This window comes from Chaetodon trifascialis, chromosome 24 (assembly GCF_039877785.1).
Source record: "Chaetodon trifascialis isolate fChaTrf1 chromosome 24, fChaTrf1.hap1, whole genome shotgun sequence".
NCBI lineage: Eukaryota > Metazoa > Chordata > Actinopteri > Chaetodontiformes > Chaetodontidae > Chaetodon > Chaetodon trifascialis.
The window spans coordinates 8,286,157-8,311,539 of record NC_092079.1 but is presented as its reverse complement, the minus strand read 5'-3'; the positions used below and the strand labels follow the sequence as shown (position 1 = coordinate 8,311,539).

The window sequence follows — 25,383 nt, the reverse complement described above, 5'->3', positions numbered from 1 at the left end:
TTCCACGGTGTCATGACATCTATCAAATAGACACCGACTTTGAAATCTATTGTGCCAAGCAAATTGTGCTTTCACTGCTTGTTTACTGACAAGCGGTTTAATTGAAGCTCATGCTGCCAGTCAGCTGTGCATAAAACCACTGTAAACCATTGTATACTGGCAGCAAACCAGTCTGTGCAGTAGACATGACAAACACTCCATCACTGAAATGAGCAACCATGTCTACATAATAAAGACTGAGGTTTTAAAAATGAAACTTATTTAGGGATGCTTCATTTGTCAGTGAGAAGGCATCATGACACTAATACCCATTTAATGATTTTGATCTGGGATGGCCAGAAAATTTAATCTGGCTCGGAATGACTGACTATTTTGGTAATACATCCTTCGCAAATGAGACAGTCCATTTGTCAAACCTCCAATGAGATTAATGGTAAAATAATATAAATACAATATAACAAATTATGGGCAATTATTGTTGTTTGGAAAGGCCATAAAGTACACAGAGGTAGAAATTACAAAATGATTCATATCGTTTGTCAAGTTCCAAACTATTTGCAAATTACAAGGGGCTGAAATTCCAAAGCAGTTGTGTCAATGTATGTAAGAATGTGCTGAGCAAAAATAAAACCAGGTTCCAACCCCCCGACCCTTTTAGGTTTAACCTCTAACTCTTTAAAAACAAAGAGGTCACCAGGTGCCAGGAAGCACCACTCCTCTCTGTGAACACCTGGTAGGAACTCACACGACAAGCCCAACCAGTGTCACCTCGGCTGGGTGAGGCCATTGCCCCGGAAGGCATGTGTTTTGCCCTCATAATGAGTCTCTCAGGCATGAACATGTGTGGAAACAACTCTAAACAGAAAAACAAGCTAATTTGCATGCAGAAACGCTTTTACACACCGACACATCTAAGCACATACTCATGCACTGTTGGCACACACTCAGATGCCATCAATCAACCTGTGTTAAAACAAACAAGTGAGGTCTTGAGCACTTATGTGGAGCCATATATCAAATGTTAGTTTTAAAGCGGTTTCTGTATGTATTTACTCGGTGGTGGGAACTAATGCGGAAGCATGTAAATATTTCCCTGGAGTGGGAGGGAAGTGATTCTAGGATCGCTGTGGCACTTCCCAGACCACCAACCAACACAGAGACACAAGGGCTGGGATCATACTTTGACAATACTGAAGCCGAAAACAGTCGACACGGCACACATGAAGACGATTTGCGAGAAGAGAGAAGAAAGAAATCTATCAAAAACAGTTGGCCGTGATAATTCATTGATTCACTGATGAGAGCAGTGAACAAACCAATGAGCTAAAAGAGGCTGAAACCCTGCGTAGGACTGAGGGGAACTGCAATATTGGGTGATAATTTGCTGTGGGTTTGTTACAACAAGAGACCCCTTTCATGTGCCCCATTGTTCTGCCCAAAAACCCAACAACCAGAATGTGTGTCCTCGCTTAAAAAAACCCTCAAAGACAGGCATCGACATCGGTAAACCAAACAACAATCGTGGTTCCCCCACACTTCTAACTCTGGTCTTAGAAAACCCAGCATGAAAGAGCTCTCTCAGATCCCAGCTGAGGGTTTGGCTCGGCGCCTGTTGAGGAGGATGTGATCACAGGGCGGCCTGTGTGCAGAAGAATAGACAGGACGCACTCGCCGCCCCTCACCGCCGCACCAACCTTCTGCCTCTCACACCCACACTCGGTCTGCCAGGAGGCCATAGAGGGAGCCTGTCCCGCCCCAGCTGCAAGGTGAGGAGGTGGGCTTCACGGTGCTGACAGATGCAGCCCCTCCTCAGCCTCAGCCTCTCCCCGTACACTGGGGTCTTAATCTGCACGTCCAATCCTGTTAGCTGCCCTCTGCCAGTTTTGCCTTGTTCAAGCCCAAACACGCAGTGCCAACACTGGAACCAAAGGCGGTGCCTCATCTGCATACGATAAACAAATAGCCCTTGAGATGGAGCTTCCATGCCAGGTGGACGGGGTTAACACCCTGACATAAGCTCCACTGTGTTTGGATCATGTTTCAAGTTTCTCTGCTGAGGCAGGCCCCCTATTTCAACACAGGGATCCCAAAAAATAATACTATGCTTTGCACATCTGTCCTCGGTGTGAGCGAAGTGCTGTTTTCTTTGCACACTTGCCAGCTTACCTTTGTCAATTAACTCCAAAAAAAAAAAAAATCACACATTCATCATAAGTGCTTTGTTAAATATGAGTTAATTTGTTCATGCCTCAATGTATACAACACTACATGCACACATTGCATTCCTGTACATGCTAATAAAAAACAATATGCTCTTCCATAAATGTAAAATGCGGGATTACTTGCTCATGAGAAATGAGGCTTGAACTGCTTAAACAGCATGTTAATCGGCCAAAAAGCAGCCTTTACAGAAATGCCTGTACCGTCTCAGAGTCAGTTCGCTTTAATGATTTCGAACATGACCTAAAGCATTTTTATTATGTGGTATTGTAAAAGTCAAACTTCCACACGGGATAGGCCAGTGGTTCCACAGCAAATCGGCCTTCAGAGCGTGCACAGGGTGCCTTGAGATGTGTTCATTTCATTTTTTTTTTTTGTTGTTGTGCCATTTTTATTTATCACCACACTATAAAAAGGTGACATTAACATTGATTGCATCTTATGCTGCCAGCTGCTGGTTGTCATGGTAGCACAACACGCTTTCCAGCTCGTCAATATTCAAAGTCCACAAATAGGTCCGTCTGAGGAAGCGATGCGAGGATTTGTCACCGTAAACACAGCTCAGATGCTAACGAATGGACTTGAGTTGACCAGAAACACTAACTCTTTACTTTGCATCGCAATGTAAACAGCATATTCCATTTGGATGTTCTGAATTAGGCCTCATTCTGAATGTTTTTGGAGCCTTCTCTGGACATGTATACAGCACATTCAGGGTATACATCTCATTTGGGCCTCTTGCCTGTTTACAGTCAACAGTTTGCAAGGCTGTGGTGGAGATGCATGTACAAAGGAAAAGCCACATCTCACGTTGGAAGGAGAAACATTGTGAAAGAGTTGCATATCAGCAGGTTTTTGGATATGCAAATATAACAACGCCAACCTTTTCAAGAAAGCGACTGAAGGAACGAAAGAGGGAGTGTTCATTGCTGTGTTGCTCTGTCTGTTCATAGACTCTCTCATAGACTTAACTGAAAAATGCTTTGATTTCTAGATTTTAAAAATATAAACAAGATTTGGTGCCCTAGTGTAACCTACGAGTGAATATATTTGCTCTATTGGTTTTAAGATATTTGTTTTGTGACAGTCACAAGAAAAAGAAGTGCACAGCTTCTTCAGGGCAACAGTGAACATCTGATCTGATCACACTTCTTAATGTTATGTGGCGGGTGTGATCAAATCCTTATTCCTGGGGAAATATAAAACACTATCAATGTCCTAATGGAGCTGTGATCTAGATAAGCCTCTGCCTGAGCAAATCTGAGGACACGGAGTGATTGATCCTGTGGGGAGATAACAACGGCAGACAGAGAGAGGGCTGTCTTCTCCTGTCCCTGCAGACTTCAGGCTTCTCAAAAAGCCTCAGTGTTCCGGGCACTGGGCTCTTTTGAGGGAAGCCAGCAGGGTGAATAGAGAGTGGTGCAAAGCGCTAATGTTTGGAGAACAACGCATGTGATTCCGACCACACGCGGGCCACGGCATCAACTTTGATCTCCATGAATACTGGAGGAAGAGTTCATAATCGGCCCCTCAACTCAAAGGGCACAAAGGATGGTCTCACTGGATGAGGGAAAATGGGCATCCAATTACGGGAGCTGGCACGGGGCCCTGGGCCCAGCACAAACTCACTGTCCTCCTCACTACAAAGTAAAAAGCCTCCTCAATCAGTTTGGAAAACATCCAAAAGCTTCCTCTATTATTTGTCAGCTGATTATTAAAGTGATTGAGCAACGAGCGATAAACCCTTAGTCACTGGAGATGACAGTGCACAACTTCAACCCATGTTCAGCAGCAGAATGTGAGACTCATGCGTTACCGATTGCCGAGGCATGGAACATACACGCAACTTGTGACATGGGTCAGAGCTTTCCGCGCACATTAGCACACATCAGTATGTCACTGGCAGGCGGAGAGGATGGTTCACATGCTCAGCTGAGAGTGAGCAGGTCAGTTGGAATGCTTGGCTCATTATCACCCAGAGCAAAAATGTGGTAATCTTTTGATTTACTCACCTGAAATAAAGCTCAAAACTCAAATCCCTGCAAAAAACAGCAGTTCACTAATTTTCTGACATCAATGTTGTGCAAACGGCTCCACCTTCTTTCTGAAGAAAATGAAAGAGGCACTTAGCTTCGCTGCACGTGACGCCGAGATCTATAAAATATGATATAATTGCCCTAATAAAAACACAGGCTAGGTATTAACAAGGGACTGCCAAATCTCATTACTTGGAGGTTGGAAAAACAGACGAGTGGCTCGTATCAAAACAGCCTGAACAATTATTAAACCAATTTTACAAGCGGATGGAGGCCACTTAGTCTTATCCACAGCGTGTGGTTGGATACGGGGGAAGCTGTTGGGTTTCAGACTGGAGTCTCGGGAAAAGCCAACGTTGTAATCGTTCCTTGCCGGGCTCATGAGAGAGGAGACAGTTCCCATGAGACAAGGGGAGGGGAAAAAAAATGCCACCTCTGCTGCCTGTCGAAGTGAACGAGCGTCCCAGAGTTTGCTGGGTTCCCACAGCCCGCGGCCCCGTGGCTACCCACGCGGTGAGCCCAGGTATGTGTGGTATGTCACCTGCACACTGAGGGAGCCATCGGGGCCCCGTCCGGAGGCTGGTACACCCCTGCAGAGAAACCCTCAAGATGAAGTGTGAGTGAGGAGGTGGCAGCTCCAAGAAGAGCAAGTCTTTTTGTGTGACTGGCTCCCGCCAACGCTGTCCGATGAGCCTCGGCCTCAGAGCCACGCTTTACACCAGTTACTCAAGAATCAAGCTGACACACTGACTGAGCACAGAGTGAGCGCTCGTCCCCTGAGCTTGGTATCCTGTAATGCACATGGCGTGAGAACGGGGCCCGCACTGAGGACGGCATTGTCGGTGGATTTCTACTGTATAATTACACTCAATTAGTTTGAGCTGCTCAGTAATAATATCAAACCTCCCCATTTGTCTGCCTGACGATGTGGGAGCCAATCAGATTAGACTGAGCATTTCTTCCCATCCAGCTCCAGAGCCTGCTCCCCTGCTTAGTTTTATGTCTCCATTCTGCATTGTATCAACCAGCTGTAATGGGCTGTGGGGGGAGAAGAAGGAGGAAATCCAATCTTGCCAAGCGGACTCCATGCTGGCTTACCATCTAATTCATTTGCACTTAAATTTAGCATAAACCAAACTAATTTGTCTGTTTTGGAGCTAGTTGCTGGGACAATTTTATTGTCTTACTTTCGCCAGTGGCGAACAGGCCAGCGAAACAAGTTGCAGCCTGATACAACAGCATGGCAGCAAATCAGCACGTAAAAGACTTTATACGAGGAGGAGGCTTGACAAAAGCCAGGGGGATTTAGCTAAACCCAAATACTTTGGAGATAAACAGGAAAGCACTACCACATGCTGTTTATTCAATACAACTCACGACTATGCAGCAAGCGTTTAATCAGTAATGTGGAGCACTTGATTATTAACCCTCCCCTGCAGAGTGTTTTCAATTTGGCCTTTTGTTATCAATTATCTCTGAGCATGATTGCACTGCTGCACACATTCTGAATGTTGGTGGGGAAAAGGGTGTGGAAGAGAAAACAAGGACACGCTCTCAAAAATTTCAGCATCCTTGGGTTGATGAGTATTACTTCACGGTTTGAGGAAACGCGTTAGACACACCATCTTAGATAGAAGCACAAGAGGCTCTTTTGTTGGACGGAGATGAGGGAGACGCTGAGACAAAGATGAGGAGAGGTGTGTTTTGAGCAATGATTAACATCTAATGTGGTCTGGATGCGTAGCAGGACACTCATCATATCCATTCCAACTACACTACACCACTACAGACATGCTGCTCAGCATAAGAGGTGCCTGCCTTGCACAAACACTTTGCTCAATTTCCTAAAAACCACAACCTGACAGTCAAGTCAGGTGCACGTAGGTGTGAAAATGGACAGCACTCCAACAGCTCTGCAAATGATTTTCTCTTCACTCCTGCTTCCACACTGCCGAGCAGGAGCCCCTGAGAGGAAGCCAGCCAGAGAGGTGAATCTGAGCTGTTCAATTCCTCCAAAGCTGACTGAGAACATGGAAGTGAATGTGTTCAAGATGTAGATGTAGCACTGTATCCTTTAGCTTTCAGCGGCGTAAATGAGAGGGAGCTGCAGTTGACTTCTCAACTTGCATTTGCCTGCTTTTAACTTTTCTATCAAAAAAATCTGATGTTTCTGGCACAGCTGTTCATCGTTTGTAGTGATGAATCAGCCAATGAAGTGCTACAACTGTCAGACCGTCATCTGACATTGTTATGGAAAGAATAATTGGGACTTCTGCTTCCAAAAACCAGAGTAAGCAGTAAACCCATATGACAGATTTCTGAATTATTTCAGCTTCTTAAACCGTTTTTATCAATGTTTACCTCCATATACATGTCGAGTTAAACCCCTGTGATGGGCTCTGCAGTATAGGATAGACCTCTGACAGAGCTTCTGCCATGACCTAGTTTAAGTTGGCTGGCAGCAGCTAGCAACAGCTCACAGACCGTCCACGGCCATCGGGCTCACCGTGCGCGTCCCTGCATGACAAAGAGAGTCTCATCCGCAGGCGGGCATCAAATGATAAAAATAAATAGAGGCAGAGAATCAACCCAGCAACACGGCAGTTATGTAATGCAAATGGTGCCCCAGTTACTCGCGAGTGCTGCTGTATCTGCTGCTTCTCTGGGCCCAATAGTCCCTGAGCTACATAACCTGATCCAGATTAGATGGTCCAACCCAACCTATTTCCTGTGAGCCAAGCAGTATGCATCAATAAGACGCTGATAATGCTGACTAAGGGCCTGCTTTATTTCCAAATGTGCAACACCACACACATATAAAACACACAAACGTACACAAAGTCAATCACTCATTTGAATGAAGCCTGCAGCCCTGAGCAGCGCTGAAGCAAACACACCCAGGAAAATTCCCTTAAACCTAGCCTGCATACATTGAGGAAACATATGCTGGCTCAATGCATTATGCATGTGTGAGGTGGTGGTCCTGACTGACATTCAAGCCCTATGTTCACCAAATTACCCATAGATGACTGATAGAAGCTTTGTACAAAGCTAGGCCGTGTAATCCATCCAAAGAAGAGCAGACATAAATATTTTACCTGGTCTTCAGCTGACATATGGTATTTTGTCTTGATGTCTGTGTGCTAGTGTGAACTGAAAATCTGTCAGGGGCGTCCCCAGTGGAAATTCTCCCTTGTTCATCATCCTAACAGGCGATGAAATGCCAAAAATGTGCGAAAGCAACAAAACAAGGCCAACCCTTTTCTGGATGAGGAGTGCAATCTTCTGCAAAAAGGGTGACAGCCTTGTGACAAAGCTGACTGAGCAGCACTCAAATGTCAAAATGCCGTGTCACGTAAGGTCATCCACGCAGGTCGTGCACTGCGTTACGTAAAGTGCGTCGTTTGCAGACGTGCCTCTATGTGATGTAAATCCAGACGAACTGGACGACGCTGGCTCACAGGTGACACAGAGGCAAAACCAGAACATGAAAGCTCATGCCTGTCATCTGGCGGAATGTCGGAAACAGCCTCTTGTGTTTTCTCAGATGCCTGAAAAAATAAATGTATCGGAGGCTCATATCCTCCCAGGAAAAGGAGTGTTTACAGGACTTAGTAGGTTTATCTGTGCCAGGGCCAGAGACATCATGTCCCCCATCAGCACTGGACAGTTAAAGACCCCCATTTGAGTTTAGAGACTAACTCAGTGGCCTAACAAGTGTATAAATCTTGCAGCATGGATCATAGCTACTAAATAACTACATTTTTTACATCTTTAAACTACTGTGGATTTGAATCATCCGCAGTAAATGAGCATCATTGATTCAGCATGAATTTCAAAACAGAATAAATGCTTGTTTTCATTATAATAAAATGACTATTTTACAGGATGAAGAGGATCTACCGATCATTAAAGTGATGTTTCCTGCCTTTACCAAAGGCAAATAAGCAACTACATCCATTTAACTTGAATCAAAGCTTGGAACAAACCAAAAGCAGCTTGCACTTTCATGGCTGTTCCTGCCATGGAGTCATATCTGCACACTGCCACCAGATCCATGCTGGACCTTTCCCAAAATGCTGCGGGCTTCCTCTTGTCCCACTATTAAAACAACCCAGCACCCTTATGCTCCGGCTGCCCCGAGTGAGAATAAATCATTGAGGGAGGAAAGAGCGGGGATGGAAAGAGCAAAAAAGATAAGACAAAGAGACAGAGTGAATTGCAAAGAGGAGAGAAAGTTAGTGAGTTACATGAGGGAGAAAGTCAAATGAGCACACAGAGAGGGAAAAAGGCGAAATGAAGGCAAAAATTAAAAAAGAGGGGAAAACGCATGCATGGATAGTTGAGTGGACAAATGTGAGCATGTTGAATCATAAACCCATATCACAAATATGACCTACTTTCAGTGGCACATAAATCAGGCCACCGTGTATCCAATTAAGGCAATTAAAGCCACAGTAAATCTCATATCATCCAATAACTATCAATGATAGCGATATCATGCTCGGAAAGCCTTTATGAATCACCCCAGTCGTCGGATAAGAAACAGCACGGAGCAACCATCCACTGCGTCACAGGAAGTTACACATTCACAAAGCTAAACGAGACTGGATAAATTATAAATGAAGCAGCATCTTGTCTCAGCAAGTGGATTCAAGCGTGTCACTCCAGTGCTCCTCCTGGATACAAGCTCCTGTCGCGGTTGAAGTCGGAAATGATTGACAGACTGAGGGGTGGAAATCGAGATTTCTATACACTGGCATAGAAATTTTTGATGTTGCATGGATTGCAGAAGTTTTTTTGGGATAAGTATCTATGATTTGGTTTCTTGGTGGCAGTGATTTTCATTTTCCAAGGTGTGACCATGCACCGTGTATCGCTTTGGGTGATAATCATAACAATGTTATGATTATAACATTGTTAGATCATAATGTTATGATTATCAGGTGGATGATGAGGTGCTTTTGTCCGGTGCACTTGTAACGTTTTTAAAGTTCAACAAGTTTGCGTCACAAGAAATGGTTTTTTTTCGCCAACTACTAACTGTAACAAGTCGCAGACTTTAGTACGTCATCAGCATCCTGTGATTTGTTCACTCGCCCCAGGAGTTCTTGGCGGAACAGATGTCCCTGAATATCGATCCCTGCTCCCATTCGCACTTGACCCCGTGTAGAAAATGTTCCTGAACATTTCAGGGAGAGTATGCATGTGTGAAATGGGCTTTAGATGTAATTTGACACAAATAAAGGGGAAAGCAGGGCAGCACAAGGTTTCCCTTTAAGCACTGCGGTTCTCTTGCATGTTGGCAGTGGGTTAAGATCTACAGCAAGTCATAAAGTCAGCGAGGTCAAGTCAATAAAGTATGCTGACATCTTTCGGCTTCATTAAAGCGTCTTAGTCATCAACAAACTGCACCATAAACAGCAAAATTACCCCATAGACGCGGTTTATAACAGTATATTACTTAATGGTGTTATAGTGTTTAAGGGTGTATTTTTCCTTTGATGGAATACTCTCTTCTAATTAGTCACACTGAGAGACTTCAGCGTTTCCGACAAAATGCTATTTTAAGGCTCTCGTTTCATTATTTCCCGTGCAGTGACTGCGCTGCATGCACTGAGGGGGAATTAACCTTCTTCGCTCTCATGCAGACACAACACGGCAGCCACTATATGGCTGCACTTGACATTCCAAAGAGGCACTTGTGAGCAGATTCACCTTCGGTTAACCCTGAGCCCAAACAAGTTTCCACTCCTGTGATTCGCAAGAATGGCCCAGCATAAAGATAAGGCTGTCAGTCAACCAGGGGAGGCTGTTTTTTCTCCCTGCCGCCTGACACGTGGATGTGTGTGTGTGTTCAATTTCAGTCTTGACGCTTGAATCTGAGGACATTTTTGTAGAGCACAAAAGCAATGCATCAACACAGAGGTTTTTGACAATGAGACAACATGATTAACAAAAACAACAAATCCCACAAATGACCAATTTATCTCAGAGATTTGGCTGCTCCGGCGTCCACAGCGGGAGCCAAAGTTCCAGGAAACTTAAAGAATTGATTGCCACGCATTTCCTTTTGGGGATGAAAGTCCATACTGCAGCAGTAGATCATCGAGACAAAATAAGGACATCCCAGAATGTCTGTTTCCTGACAAAGTGACCGGTCTAACAGGCCGTGCGTTGAGGATTGACTTACCGGTAGGCTGCTGTTGAGAGACAATCTCTTTAAGTGCTCCCTCCTCTCCAGGTGTCTGTTCATGGTCCCTCTGCCCTGCAGTGCTCTGCACACCTGGGACGTCCTGAGGGGAGGGAAAAGGGGGAGGAGTGGAGGAAAGAGGGAGAGGGAGAGAGTCAACAAAGAATATCTCATGTCCGGTGGGTCACGTTTCCGCTGTTACAAGGGCTTTCACCTTTTACACGAGAGCAGATTCCAAATCAGCTGCAGCAGCTGTCCTCGTCTTGTGCCACCACGTTCCGTCACTCATTTCTTTCAGTTTCTATTGCAATGCCTCGTCCTGAAATTCATGCCAGTGCAAAAGCGGAAGTGTGTGGCCCTCTCCTTAGGCCTGACAGGACTCTGGGATCACAAAGCTCCAGCTGGATCTTACTGCCGGCTCTCAGCGTCACCCAGGCATCCCACCCTCCGACCCAACCCCAAGCTTCAGCCCTGTTGTTTTTCTAGGCCTCTGCAAACAGAGCTGGGAACCAGTCCGACCTGGCCTGACTGAGGCCACAGCAGAAGATAAACACTTCACTTCACGCATACTACTCCTTTACAAAGAGCCTGGGCTTTAGGCTCACTGTTGTGGTGCACAGAGTAAGCATAGCACTTCCTCATTGGTGAACACAGGGTCAAAGGTCAGTTGATGGACACCTCAAGGTCAGAGACCCCGTCTGTGCAACACAACCTGTCATGCCATGTGCATGTATGCGTGGAGAAATCCTAGATCCATCCTACGTAACCAAAGATAACACCTACAAATCCATGTTTAAGCACATCACATGAGATTATTTCAAACAATATAAAAGCTCAGGCTCAGATTCCCTAAAAGTGGCCAATAAACCTTTGAAGAGAAGAAATCCTGCAGACACCAGCTTCTCCAAACCCTTCAAAGCGGGTGTCTCGTTTGAATGTACAATATATAATAACTTGAGACAGCCGATTGTCACTTGGTGCATGTAAATTTGCTTTAAAAACAGCTGTAAAGAGCGGGAATGTCCCTCATTATTCTGAATTTACTTCACATATGGACAAGATTACAGTTGAAAAGAGTGTTGTTAGCATGTTAAGAGTACACTAAGGTAACAAATAGCAGTGTGAAAATGGCATGTATGACATTTGAACCACACCAAACCACTTAAAATCATCTCACGACACCTTCGTCAGGAGATCTGCTGGTGCTATTACATGCCTGCAAAGTTCCACTCAGACCCGAATGAGGCTGAATTGTGTTTGCCCCACTTTTTCAGGTCAGTTATGTTTACGTGCCTCACAAACCTACTTATGCAACCACACTTCCCAAGCAGCATCCCAAAGCCCCCCTCCTTTGCGTCTGCTGCAGGCCGTATCTGTTACACCCTGTCTGAAGGTTCAGCAGCGTGACTGCACTCGTCAAACATCCCCACACATCAACATGACATGTTCCATCCACTGCCAATCTGCTAAGTCCAAACTTATTGACATGAAGCCGCAGACCTCACATCGCATGCCGGATCAGCCGCTACGTTTTCATCCAGAACTGATGTTGTATTTCTTAACATGACACTGTCTCCTTCTGCCCCACTTCTGAATACCCTTGGGTTATCTAGTGCATAAAGACGTTGCCTAATCAGTGAGCAGGATGTGAAATGCGCTGCTGTTAATGACACAGAAACATTAGACTCCTGCCTGTCACTCAGTCTGGCCTTGTAATGACTAATTGTGCAAGTGCATTGGATCAAACGAAATACTCTGGTCTATGTTTAGCTTACATTTCATTTTGGTCCCTTTCCGCTGGAGATTAGGAGAGGAAGTAAAGCCCATGGCTTCCCCTGGATACAGAGATAGGGGGAGTTTATAGGAAATTGAGAGTAAATGATTAAAATGGATTATAGCACTGCGCCTGATTGCCCAGACCAGACGTAGAAAACACTGACACCATTTTCCTTAGCGTATAGAAAGTGTGAGGGATGAGGTAGTGGGTGGATCGGAAGTGATAAAGATTAAGCAAACACATTAAAAGCCAGATATCAGGGGCATTCAGATAAAGGCAGGCGATAAAACGCAAGAAAACTCCTACCTCCTCTGACGGTTAAACAAAGCAAAGTCTTCTTGCTGTCAGCTGCCCTTAAGCTCCAAAAGGCTGATTTGAGTTTGAGATCAAGAAAAGAAATTAAGATACAATAATTGCAATGCTGATTTCATTAAAAAAAAAAAAGTTATTCACAATCTGCTTCACTTCCCCCGTTCATGATAAGACACATGATGAACTTTTGCACATCATGGATGTATTTTAATATGTTGCGATTTTGCACGGCTGCTAGCTGCCAGGTCTCTCTCATAAAAGAGATTTTTGATCTCAACGGGAAAATAAAAAAGATTAAAAATAAATTAAGCTACATTCCAAATCTACTCTGTGCTACGACCTTCAACACCCAGCCAGTCGGAGCCAGAGACAAGTTGCCTGCCGTCAGTCAATGCATTCAGCTGAGATGGTTAAAGACCCAGTAAAAGCCCAGTAAATTATCAATTGTCTGATAGTGTTGGGGCAAAATAAAGCAAAACAATCAAGCAATTCTTAGCTTATATACTTAAATGAGGCTGGAAAAGCATTCTTCTCTCTGTACTTTGGCATTTTGTACACCACTGTGCATCATTTTTTTCAATAAAAGTCTGTTGAGGGGGAAAGAAAGCTCTCAGAACAAACAATCACATACTTATAAAGAGGATGATGACATATTTTTCCTGCTTTAACTTTAGCTTTCAGTGTGGCTTGCTAAAAAGCACTAACTAAGTAGCACTAGCAGGAATAAAATAGCCTGTAAGGGCATGCTGTCATTGCTTCGGTTTGTCAGGACCGCGCGCGTTGATGCCGCAGCATTTTTCTGCCAATTTAAATGTGAGGTTATATTGGAAGTTGAGACGTTTATTCTAGGCCATCCAATATGTTTCACAGAGCTGGTGATCAACATCTCATCCGCTAAGTATTCACTGGGCAGCACCAGTGCTCAGAGAAGCGTGGAAGCCTGACTGGCTGTCGAAAGCCGATGCCTGTAAAAAAAAAGGAGCGCCGCGGCCAATTTTCCTCCGCCGACAAACTTGTTGACTGTCCACACATCGTTTGTGCTTCTTGGTTGCTTGACTTTAAAGGAAATGAAACACTTAGCGACTGTTAGCCATGACAAATGCTATTTTAAATATGCAGCGGTTGAAGAAGATCTGGTTTGGGGACTCAAAGATTAAAGTTAAGCAATGCGGTGCTCGTAAAAGATGCGACTTGGTCTTGTGTTTAGCTCAACCCACGCTTCATGTGAACAGGAAGACCGTTTTTTTTTAAAGAGCTGACAAATTTAAACGCTCCTTTGTCGACGTTTATGACAAACTAAGCACCTCTCTGCAACTGCAACCCATTCAGGCCTGTCCTCCCTCCCTGCGGACTCCCTGTGATTTACACCAAAAGCAATTACTGATATGTTAAACTGGTTCGGTGTTGACCTGCGCAGAGTGACACGCGTCGACGCCTATAGTCCACACGGCCCCCAGCCGCCCATCCAGCCAGTCGGCAAGCCAGCCAGTGGGGTGGAAAGGATATAATCAAAGGAGGCCAGGAGGACGCTGACATCTGGGAGTCTTTGTGCTGTAGGCCTAATTAGATGCCAGGGTGAAGGGAGGAGGCGCTGTGGGATAGTGTGTGTCTGTGTGTGTGTACAACCCGAATGGTGAGGTTGTTTGAGGTGGGTGGGTGGTTGGGGGGGGGGGGCGCTCTTTTTTAACATCTGCTCCAGGAACAAGGGAGGACACAGCTGAGGTCGCAGAGCCCCAGACAGCTCCAAACTACGACAGGGATAATGTGAGGGGATAACAGCTTAATGATAACACTTAAACCCATTGAGAGATCGCTGCGCTGAAAACAGACTGTGAGCCTCGTGGATAAACGGTGATAATAAGGCCAGGTTGTCCATGAATATGGATTGTCATGGCACAGATTTGATACTGTTCCTTTTTAAACTGAGGGGAATTAGGCAGCTGTGCACTTATTTCAATCACCGGCCTTTTACTGGAACTTTTATCTTAATTTTTTTTTTTCTAAGACTGCAGCCGGAATAATCCCATTCATACAGTAAAGGTCTGCTGAAGAAACACTGTTGCTCCACCCTCTGGCTTTTGACTTGGAAGTGTTACAGAGACCACACTCTGCTGCAACTGACAATGCTGCCCTTTGTACCCAATACAGTCAGGCATTCACCCACACATATTCACATTTCACACTGTGCAAAGAGTCGCCGCAAGTGAGAAATCTTTGTCATGGTTCGTTCAAACACAGATATCAAGTGGGTGAAGTGCGCTTGAACTTTGCCCTTTTTTCCCCATGAAACAAAACCTTTCTGCGAAGAATAATTGCGGTGGAATTTGCAATAAAAGAATGCCCTGCGTTTGCTTTTTCATTGTGAATTGATTGGGTCATGGGTTATACGTTAAACTCCATGGTAGGTGACGGAGAAAAGAGATTTAAGCAAATATTTAAATGGCCATCTGGAGGGAAAGAATGAAGGAGGGAGAGCCGAGGACTTGAAGGGGATTCCAGACGTGCATTTTGCATGAGTTTCCAATTAGCGCTCACATCTATTACAAACCTTTTGAAAACACAGAGGTCTCAGAAACAAAAGCCTCTTGGCCAAATAGCGACTCGGACCTCTATGATCAATACCCCGCCGCCCCAAAAAAAGAGCAATGCCAGGAAGTGGCAGGGCCTGAAAATGAATGGAGGAGGAGGGGGGGATTGGACATTGATTGGTGCACCCCCTTTGCCCCAGGAACCAATTCATTTTGTCTCCATGCCCCATGCCTGGCTTGCATGAGGGGGAGACTGAAACGGGGTCAGCGCAGAGGCATGCCCCACGATACAAAGCCCAGTTCTCTCTTTATTTTTCTTCTGAATGATGTCCGGGGAGAAGAATGAATGACCGGGAAGATTATACGTTTGAGTCTCGCTTTTAATTCGCCTGCTACACGGGGGGAAGTGGGAGGAGACGTCGGGGGTGCTATTACTTTCCATTCATTGAGGAGAAAATTGAAGCATGCAAGTGTCTGATGTGGGGTTTAATGGGCAGAGAGAGAGGTCCATCTGTATTCTTGCAGCACAGATGGTCTATGCTGATCGGATGTTTTGAGTCCCTCTACTGGACAGCCTGTCCGGTCTTGCCTCTGCATGTGTCCCGGTACAGTTGGCACGACCAACTGTAGCCTGGCACAGCCTGACAGAAAGTGTCTGAGAGCCTCGAACAATAAGCCACATTTTACGCTGGTGTTGTTTTATGCTGTCAGCAGCTGAATGTCTTTTCCTGAATTTTCCCAGTGTGCACTGCTGCCGTCCCGTTTCAAGCGTGCTGGCAGTCACAAGAAGTTCATATTTTAAGTATTTATCACAGGAGTGTGAAAACGACAAGCTTATCGTCAAGGCTAACAGGTCAACTTAACAGTCCCTCGAAAATGAATGTTGACGCCGCAAGCGAGGGAGGATCCACATCAACACAATGCTCGCATTAATCAAGGCGAGGCAGAACATGTGCACATCCTTATCGCTTTCACAATCTCCTTGCAATGGGTTGTCTTTTGGGTGCTTCAAACAGATCATTAGAAGGAAGTATGGACTTATAATAGTCACATTATTGTTAGGTATAAATAGAGACATACCTGAGTGTGGGTACACAGGGGTATTTGCTCATGTCTTTAGTTTCTCATGTCATCGCAGTTATAAAAACCCAAGGATGGTCTATATATTGCTGAATAAACAACCTCTGTCCTTCCAACATAATGAGAGAGTACAGCTGTTGGTGGCTTCGACAAACAGGGACAGGGCTGCAACTGATGATGAAGGCCATTCGTTTATCTGTTTTCCCCTTAATCGATTGGTCCTGACTTCCAAATTAACATCCTGAAATTGCCTGTTATTGTCCAAAACTCAAAGATATTCAGTTAACTACAGAGTAAAACAGTAAAAAGCAGCAAACGTTGGATTTTTAGGAGGCGAAACCGGTAAATGTTGACAATTTTGCTGAATAAATGGCTGTTCTTTCCTGGCTGCTGGCTTGTTGATGCAACAACAGTCACCCCCCTGCTTGTGCCAAATGCTTCAAGGCAAAGACAACGTGACTCGAGTAAAGTTTGCTCCTGTATGTTTAATTCGTCTGCAACAAATGGAGCTCCTCAGTATGTTTTTACAGTCACAAAGCTGCGAGACATGCTGCGGGACTGTGAGGCGTTCAATCATTCGGTGTGCCATAAGTAGACAGATATGTGACAGCTAGTTATGCATTTTTAATCGTCTGTGCTTATATTTGCACTCATCACCAGATGCTCCAGTTCTGTCTTCTTGAGTGTTCTTCAAATAGAGATTTTATTTCTTTCTCTTTTTTTGTAAGTGATGCATTTGACAAAATTTGCATGGGGCCGTCTCAGTCAAGCTGTCTCTATGAAGAGTACATTATCAATATTTGACTTAGCCTGCTTGTTCAATAAAGCTTGTCAAACATGGGTGATGCGCCATCCAGCCGGCCCTCAGAGGCCCAGCTGGGAACTGACTGAAAAGACTGGTTCTCAGACGTTCCACTATGCAAACAACTAAATTACTTCTGAACCAAAATCATGTCAGACAAGAAAAAGAGAAACAATCTGCTTACAAGAAAATGTGTTTCTCAGACACTTTTCATGATAAAGATTCTGCCAGAACTTGCCTAAGCAGCTTTAAATCTTGTTTAGTCAGCAGTACTTAGCAGGCAATTTAATGTGGGGGTTTAAAAAGGGTGGGAGGGGTTGGAGGTCTAGTGAGGGGGAAAAAACAATGAATACAATGTCATCATCCTGTTCATGAGGGGAGTCCCTGCAATTCCCTGCGCTTATCCCACCAGATGCGTGGGATGCTTTAATACACATCCTGGAAAAAAAAAATCAACTGAGCTTCCTGTTGAGGGACCCTCGGCTGCAACCCGGCGTGCTTCAGCCGACAGTGTGACTCTCTGCTGAACTCTCTCATGATAGCGCTTCAGGTAGAAAAAAAAAGACAGAAAAATATACTCCAAAGGCCCAGGGGTGATGCAGCAGGCCAAGAGAGGGCAGAGGAATTTTCCGACCGTTATCAAAATACACAACGGTGCCCCCCCCCCACTCACTTTGGTATGTAAGCATCATGTGGTGGGCAGCTCACTAAAAAACTGAACACACACGTTTCATCAGCAGGCCGCTGACAGCTTGAGAAACAGCAGTGTGTTTGTCATGCCGAATGTTTTCTCTCTCAGAAAAGCCCCGGAGATATCGGCTTCCAGTTAATCGTTAACAGCATTTTATCTGTTAAAAGTCAGCAGTTGTGGGTGTTTTTACCAGTTGAGGATCTGCATTTTAGAATTTGAGGAGTCGAATCCACAAATTGTGCCTTACAACATCTTTAATTAAGTTAATTAGCTAGCATAAAGTGGCATTAACATGTTAGTGAGCTATATAATAATTTAGTTACTACTTAAACTGTGTTTTCAGTTTTTTATCTTTAAATTGTGATTTACAGCAACTAGCACATAAACTTAGTGACTACATCTTGCAGCACGTCGTGGGATATCTAGGATAGTTGGCTAACATTGCTTTAGCTCGTCTCAGTGTTATTTTGTTATCTCAAAGTGTATTAAACTCGTTAATTGTCTTCAGTGGTTTCAGCAGATAATTAGGGACATTGGCTAATGATTTAGCTACTTTTTTTCATCTTCAGTATCATTTTGTCATTTTGAAGTTCAGCTTTGCTGCAACTATTTAGCCAATTAGTGATGCAGGCCCATGTGTTTACAACACAGGGTAATGTTGGTAAACACTGCTTGACCAGTATCTTTTTGTCATGCTTCAGACCCTCCAAATGGAAAGCTCACATTCATTTTCTTTATTTAAAGCAATTACCTCTGTGTTTGGTGTGCAAATAACATTAAACATGCTGTGAATAAAGTCCAAAAGTCAAAGGGCTGAAGCTAGGCTAGTCAGCTAAAATATACAAAGCCTTAGTAATAATATCCATGTTGGTGTTACTCAGCTGGGAAACAGTCAATATTGGCTGATTTATTGGTTAAAAAAAAGACATGTATTTGTCTAAAACTTGTCACAAACTAAACAAACTGCAACTGTCAATTTGTTGTCATAACATTTCCCAACACTGCGCCTTAATTGCCTCCTTTCCCGTCATGCTGTGCAACCATATTTGCTCCCTTGTTCATGACTGAAGGTGAAGCAGCTCAGCCTCCTATAATTTAAAAAGACAAACAAGCAGGAGTCCTCACTTACTCTGTGCCGGCCGGATCCTCTCCACTCAACAGGTCTGCAGCCAGCTCTGCAGTTCCCAGACCCTCAGAGGTGTTTTGCTTAGGAAGACAACCTGATGATGTGGAATTTCCTTTGATGGCAGCTGAAAACATGCTGTCATAAATTCCCCTGCGAGTGTTGCAGGGGGAAGCCACGCACAAACACACACTCTTAAACACACTATCTGTGGTGCCAGTGCTGGAAGTCTGCAGCAACACCCAGTAAGACTTGTAAATAGAAGGGAGGGAGGTGGTGGAGGGAGTTAGGGAGGCGGGGTGGGGCGGGAGGATAAGGAGAGTGAGGAGAAGTTCCACATTACATCACCGGCAGCTGTTGACAGGCCTGTGTTTATTAACTCACTGGCGGGGCTGGAAGAGTCACACCACATGCCTCTCGCCTTCACTCCACCAACATTGACAAGACAAGACAATGCTCGCTAAAACGCTCCAACGACAGACACGCAGCTAAGTGCAAGAGGCTTGCAGACACGTGCCTGCGCACAAGAAACAAAAACACTTCTTTGCTTTGAGTCTCTTAACTTTCAGTCCACGTTTCTTTCCCAGGATTCAGTTTTTGCTGTTTTTCTCTGTTTGGTCTGATGGTGTTACCTCTCATCTGTTTACACTGGCTATGAGACTTGCTGACTAGACCAGAAGAGTTGTTTTCCTGACTCAGATAGCACTAACTGTAATGGCATTACTGCGAAGCGAGAGCTGCTGCTGATGCATTCCTCAAGTGTCTCGGCTTGGCAGAGTCCCCAAGCTCTTAGCTCAGCCTGTATTTCTCTCCCTCCCCTTCTCTGTCTCTCTTTCCTTTCTTGCCTTCTCATTTAAATGGAGGCACATGACTCGCAGCTTTACTGCCAAGACGACCTCTTTATGCCGGCCGGGAGCCACCAGCACTCTGCTTTTCATTGGCCTCCTCGCAGCACTCCTGCATTCTTCGCTGCCACCCATCCTCACAGCCTCAAAGATGTCAACTCAACCCCATCCCGATGGATCAGATGTCATATTTAGTTTATTTTTCATTTTTGCATCCTTTTTATACAATGCATCAAACTTTAAAGAACATTTACACAAATAAACTTTCAATTTCATGTTTCCACCCTGCTGCCAGGGTGCCAGCGCCCTGCAGCTAGAGCATCAGCCGCCCACTGTTTGTCATCCCTAACCGCTGTGAACAAATGCTCCGCTTCAGCCTCATCTCTGGTGCATTCCTTGCGGTCTCAGCGCAATAATTTCTCCCGTAATTCCATTCTGTTGTCACATTCTTCCCCTCTAAACTCACTGCATTGCTCGCTCACGGAGGCAGAATGAGACTCAGTGGGCTGACGTTATAAATTGCACTGAAAAAAATCACTTTGAAACAATTTCTGAGCTGTTCAGAAAGGCCACACCAAACAAGAGAAGGCAATCCCAAGTCATCCCTTCATCACGGACATTCAATTAAACCTAAATGTCAGGCTCAATCAGATAAAAAGCAGCATTGTATTATGCTGATTGCCATCAAATGTTATGAAGGGGAAGGGTAATATTATGAGGAGATCATTTTCAGTTAGCATTTGATAATGGAAATGTTTGATTGGAAGCTTGTGATGTATTCTTTTCATCAAATAGAAAAGAGGAAATCAATGACCAGATTGCCAGATTAAAGTTTTAAAAATGACATTCGATCATGCAGAAACTTTCGATTTCCACAGTAAATACGTCCCTGCGTGTGTGCACACTCATCTTATTAAAGCAAAATTGTTTAAATCCCCCTGTCCTTCATAAATCATATCCTGTCCTCTATATCTCCCTCCTCTGATATGCTCTTATCTTGAAGTGAGGAAAGAAAAACACTTACACTCTCCTTAGCTCTTATTTTTTATTTTTATTGTCAAGGAGCTTAACTCTTCATTTTGAGTTACTTAGTTAGTCAGGGCAGGTTTTGGGGCATAAATCTGGTCAGTATTAATGGTATATTTGCAGAAAATATGAGCTATTGGCAGCTGCATTCCAGAAAGCCAGGCTTCATTTTGGTCAACATGCGCTGATGTGCACATGTGTTAGTGCCCTGAGAGGGCAGCGGGGAGGTAATGATCCTCAAAACATACATCTTGACCTGCAGCACATCCGGATCCATTCCAGGCATGAGGTCCCAGTCTGCATGTCACAGGTCAGAGCCCTGCAGGAGCTCTGAGGAAACGATTGGTGTGGAGCACCAGAGAGAGGAAAGCCATATATATTCTGCAACACCTCAGAGAGGATGCCAGGAGACGGGTTAAAGCATTTCACGTGCATGCAATGACTTGAGGAAATGCAGTTCCTCACAGCGCAAACGTGCTTTGCTGAAGAAACTGTCCCTCGATGACAAAGTTCATATCATTTTTTTACAAATTGCATTTTGCACATGGTCATTGTTTCTCTATTTTCACATTGCAACTGTAGGGAAAACCGGCCTCTGCATACTTGAAAATAGACACAAGTATAATGGGCTGTGGGCTGGGCTATCTTTGCAGTTCGAATGCAAAAGAATGAAGGGAGATGGCCATTTCAAATGCAGTTTGAATGCTAAAGATCCGATCAGCCACTGTGGAGATATCGCTGTTTCAAATCAAGAAAACTGTTGTTTTGAGAGCATCAGTTTCAAGGGTGGTTTCAACATACGAACCCAGTAGAATGCACATTTGACCAAGGGAAAGTGCTGAGAACATAAAACCCTTCGAAGAGTCTCCTTGATGTGTCATATTAAGAGGATATTGAGCTTTGGAGCAAAGGACCCTGAAAGCCCAGATCCCAGAGGAGCCACACAGATGCAAACCCAGTCACACGTCTCCAGGCTTCAAAGTGTTTAAGTCTATTTTGTCTTGGTTTTTGACACTGAAACAATGTTGAAATACATGCATCGATAGATAAATACAATTCAATATCCCCCCATCTTCTTTCAGACACGTAAGGCTGTTTTCTCATTCAACCACAATGTCTCCCTTTGGATCACTCGCTGCAATTGTGGTTAACCGAAGCAGCCATAAAGCAGTCAAATCTGCAGCTTGCTGCAATGCTTACAGCTCCTTTGGTGTACCTGTTTAAAGAAAATCCGTCCAGCGTGTATTGTCTCCAATGAGTCGGACATTTTGAACGAGGCGACCACAAACATCTGTAATGGACACGCCAGGCGATCCCAAAAGTCTAGATGCGGTGCAACATAGATAGAAATTTATGGAGAAAACAAATCTGACCTTCACTTTTGACATGAAAGCCTTTAAAAGTCTGCAGATATTTCAGGTAGGATGCGGCTCAAATGAATAATAATGTGGCGCACAGCTAATTACATACCCAAATGGTGGAAAACATATATCAAACTTGAAAAATCATCATTCTTGCAGTTCGGATGTCCCACGTGAATATTTCAGGGGAGCAGGAAGTGGCTTTGTGCATGGCCCACGCTACACCGACATGTTGGAATGTCACATCAATGTTATTTGCAGCTGCAATGGGAACCCGGCGATGTCCCCTTTCACATCAGCAGCCCCAGAAAGCGTCCTCACGTGCATGTAAGCGTGGACTCCAGAGAGACGAGCACAGTGCATACGGTAAAGATTTCATCTTCCACAAATCAGAGAGAATTGTGGAGTTGGCGCTGATGTCGGCTACTTTGAGACCACGGGAGATTGAGGTAAAGAGATTTATATGAACCAAGATGTAATGCAGAATAGGGAATAGGGAGGAGACATTATCCAGCTTTGACTTTGTCAGCCCTTTGTCTACAAAGAAATATATCGTGGCGATAAACTGTGGTTACTCTCCTGATGCTGTTTTCTAGATTTACATAATGGCTGATAGTATTTTATATTTAATCAAAGTGCCTTTTTAAGCAAGGCTGGGCAGCCTGCCAAGTCTTTACTGTACAAATTGACTTCATTTCATTGAATTATGGTCAGTGATTTCCTGACGTCGACTGCGTTCCATTTGTCTCGTCTGCATCCATTCCCCCGGCTGTTTCGCAGAATCGATGGCTGTCCTGAGGACGCGAGGAACGGACCGCATCTTCTGGCTGTCTCATGTAATCTTTTTCCTCCCTCCCTGAGGTTAGAGGATGGGAGAGTCAAACAAACGGGCCTTGTGTTTCCCTCCTGTGTTTGTATGCAATGCCACGGCCAGGCATCCTGCCAAGTTCTCCTCCTCTTCCTCCCCCCCAGGTTGCAAAAGCAAAAGACAAACCCGAGCGCCCACCGCCACCGCTGCCTTCACCTCCACCCCTTTCACCCTTCTGTTTCTCTTATTCTCTCATTAGAGCGCTGGCAAACACAAAAGGAGGCACAGAGGCAGAATCTGGGTGCATATCCCCATGAACTTACCCTGATTAGGCTGAGGCGGCGATGAACACAACCGGGCAGAGGTGAAGGAAGACAAGACTCTGCCCTCTGCCACCACGCCAGCGCCAGCTGGGACGAGGAGTGGCGTCCTCCGCTATCCCTCTTTTGATTTTCTCTCCATCGCTTATGTTTTCAATGAGAGCATTGTATGAGCTGGAGGAAGGATATGAGGTCCCATTTGGCTGTCATTGACATGTAAAAAGAGTGTGGCGGTGACAGCTGACGAGATCAGTGGCCTGTAATTAGCTGAGGATGTAGGTTAGTCTCTCATGCACCCTTGTCAAGCACACACACATCCAAAAAATGACAGTCTGCATGTAAAGATATAAAAGATAGATATGTACAGTATAAACACTGAGACTTGAGGTATCAGTTAGCCTACGTGTGAGGTTTCACACTGACGCAAGACTCCTCTGGGCGCCATAAATCTAAAGCCATGAAGCATGTGGTTGGGCCTGGGGTGGCCCACATATTTAAAAAATGAATTAAACGGATTGCTCAGGGGAGAAGTTTGGATGCACAACTGAGACATTCATCCATGGGAGACACAGGTGTGATAAGCCGACTATGAATAATCGCTCAGTCTCATCACACCTCATAAATCACATCTGCACTATATGTGGAATGTGCTGAGGAGGGTCTTAATATGTATTTTGGGTCTACCATACAGAAAACATACAATAAAGATTAAATCCATGTTAATACACGCAGGCAGGTTTTACTAGTATGACACATTTCCAAGCAGATTTTAATCTTTTGCGAAGCCTCGCTCGACTTACTTACTGTTGCTTTAGGCTTTCCACTCTTTCCCTGCACACATGGAGTTTACAGTGATAACGGTGGCAGATTTATCATCAAAATGTGCAGTAATTTCTGAAACGCGAGGTCTTTGATTCCTCGCAGAAGTAAACAAAAGCAGGCTTCTATTTTCCAGCAGACGACCATAGATTTTGTCTGCTTAAATGATGACTCTGAAAGTGTAGCTAGCAAATGTAAGATTGTGCTAATTCTTAAACCACGGTGATCAATAGTGTAGTGGACAAAGTGTCCAGGTCTGAAAAGTGAAGCCGGTGCAGAAGAGCCTTCAACCTGCATTCTTTCTAATGGCCAGAAGGGGGCTGCAAAAGAAGCCAGACTGGATGTAAACGTATGAGAACATGACCCACTTCTCATGTGATCTATTACCTCAATAAGCATTTTCCAAATTAGTTTATGGCCTCAGTTGCAAGTTTCAAGTCTTCTTCAATACAGCATGATGTTCATTTTGTGAAATTGCCTGTCCTCGGGTTCTCCAAGCAGGACAGGACAGAGGTGCACTGATGCCTATCCTCCCCGGCTCCAGCCTCTCATCCAAATATGGTTGCTTCTGGCGCCAAAAAGCCAAGATGGCAACTGCCACAATGCCAAACTGGTGGCTTCAAAATGGTACACCACAAACCAACGGGTGATGTCACATGGTTTTACACTTGGCTTCAACTCCTTGAGTCAGCTGAGAAGTCCGTCTCCAGCTGACGTTTCATTGTGACACATTTTAAAAGAAGAACCTTGTGAAAGGGCCTTCAATATGTGCTTGGTGGCTGCAGACATGATTTAATGCTAAATAAGGCTTAAGCTACACGTCTCAGAAATAACACAAGCATCCTCACCAGCTGTTGATCCATGTTATGGACACAGGGGAGCGAGATTATTTATGTATTTCATTTCATATCAAGCCAGGCAGCTAATTTTAATTTTATTCTTTAGCCACTTGGGGACAGCAGAAACAACCTGTGAACACTGGCACATTAAAAAGTTAATAAGGAAAATTTCTTACCAAATAGTTGCCTCTTTCCAAATCCAGCAACAACAAAGCAACATTAGCATTCATTTGGAGCCACGATTCCATCCATTTAGCGAATTTAAGTCTGATTTTCTCTCTTATTTTAGCCCAGATTTGGTCTCAACCAACGCCTGAGTGAAATATCATTCAAAATGCTCCACTATGTTAACTAGTTAGTTGCTAACTTGCCTACAGGTAAGAGCTTTTTACCTGAATACAGCTGCCAAATGCAGCTGCAATGAGATGAAAGATGCTAAATAACCTCCATAAAGCTGAGTGTAATTGCAGAGTGAGGTGATATGTCTCTGTCGGTTCATCAGTTCCCCCCATCAACACCATTTAATCCATTGTTTATATAAAAATAGAAACTAGTACTGCTTTAAGATATCCACCTGCACCTCAGTACAATGGAGGTGAATTG

General features: G+C 44.5%; 1 protein-coding gene across 1 annotated transcript in view; it reads right to left on the bottom strand.

The window, feature by feature from the left end:
• Positions 1-18,988, bottom strand: part of LOC139327746 (nck-associated protein 5-like) — a 127,613-nt gene extending 108,625 nt beyond the window's left edge. Inside the window, exons 1-2 of the mRNA XM_070957687.1 lie at positions 18,769-18,988; positions 10,450-10,552 (exon numbers count right to left, since the gene is read on the bottom strand). Coding sequence (XP_070813788.1) covers positions 10,450-10,552; positions 18,769-18,899 — 234 coding nt within the window. The 5' untranslated portion in view covers positions 18,900-18,988. The remainder of the gene's footprint in view (positions 1-10,449; positions 10,553-18,768) is intronic.
• Between the last annotated feature and the right edge of the window lie 6,395 nt (positions 18,989-25,383).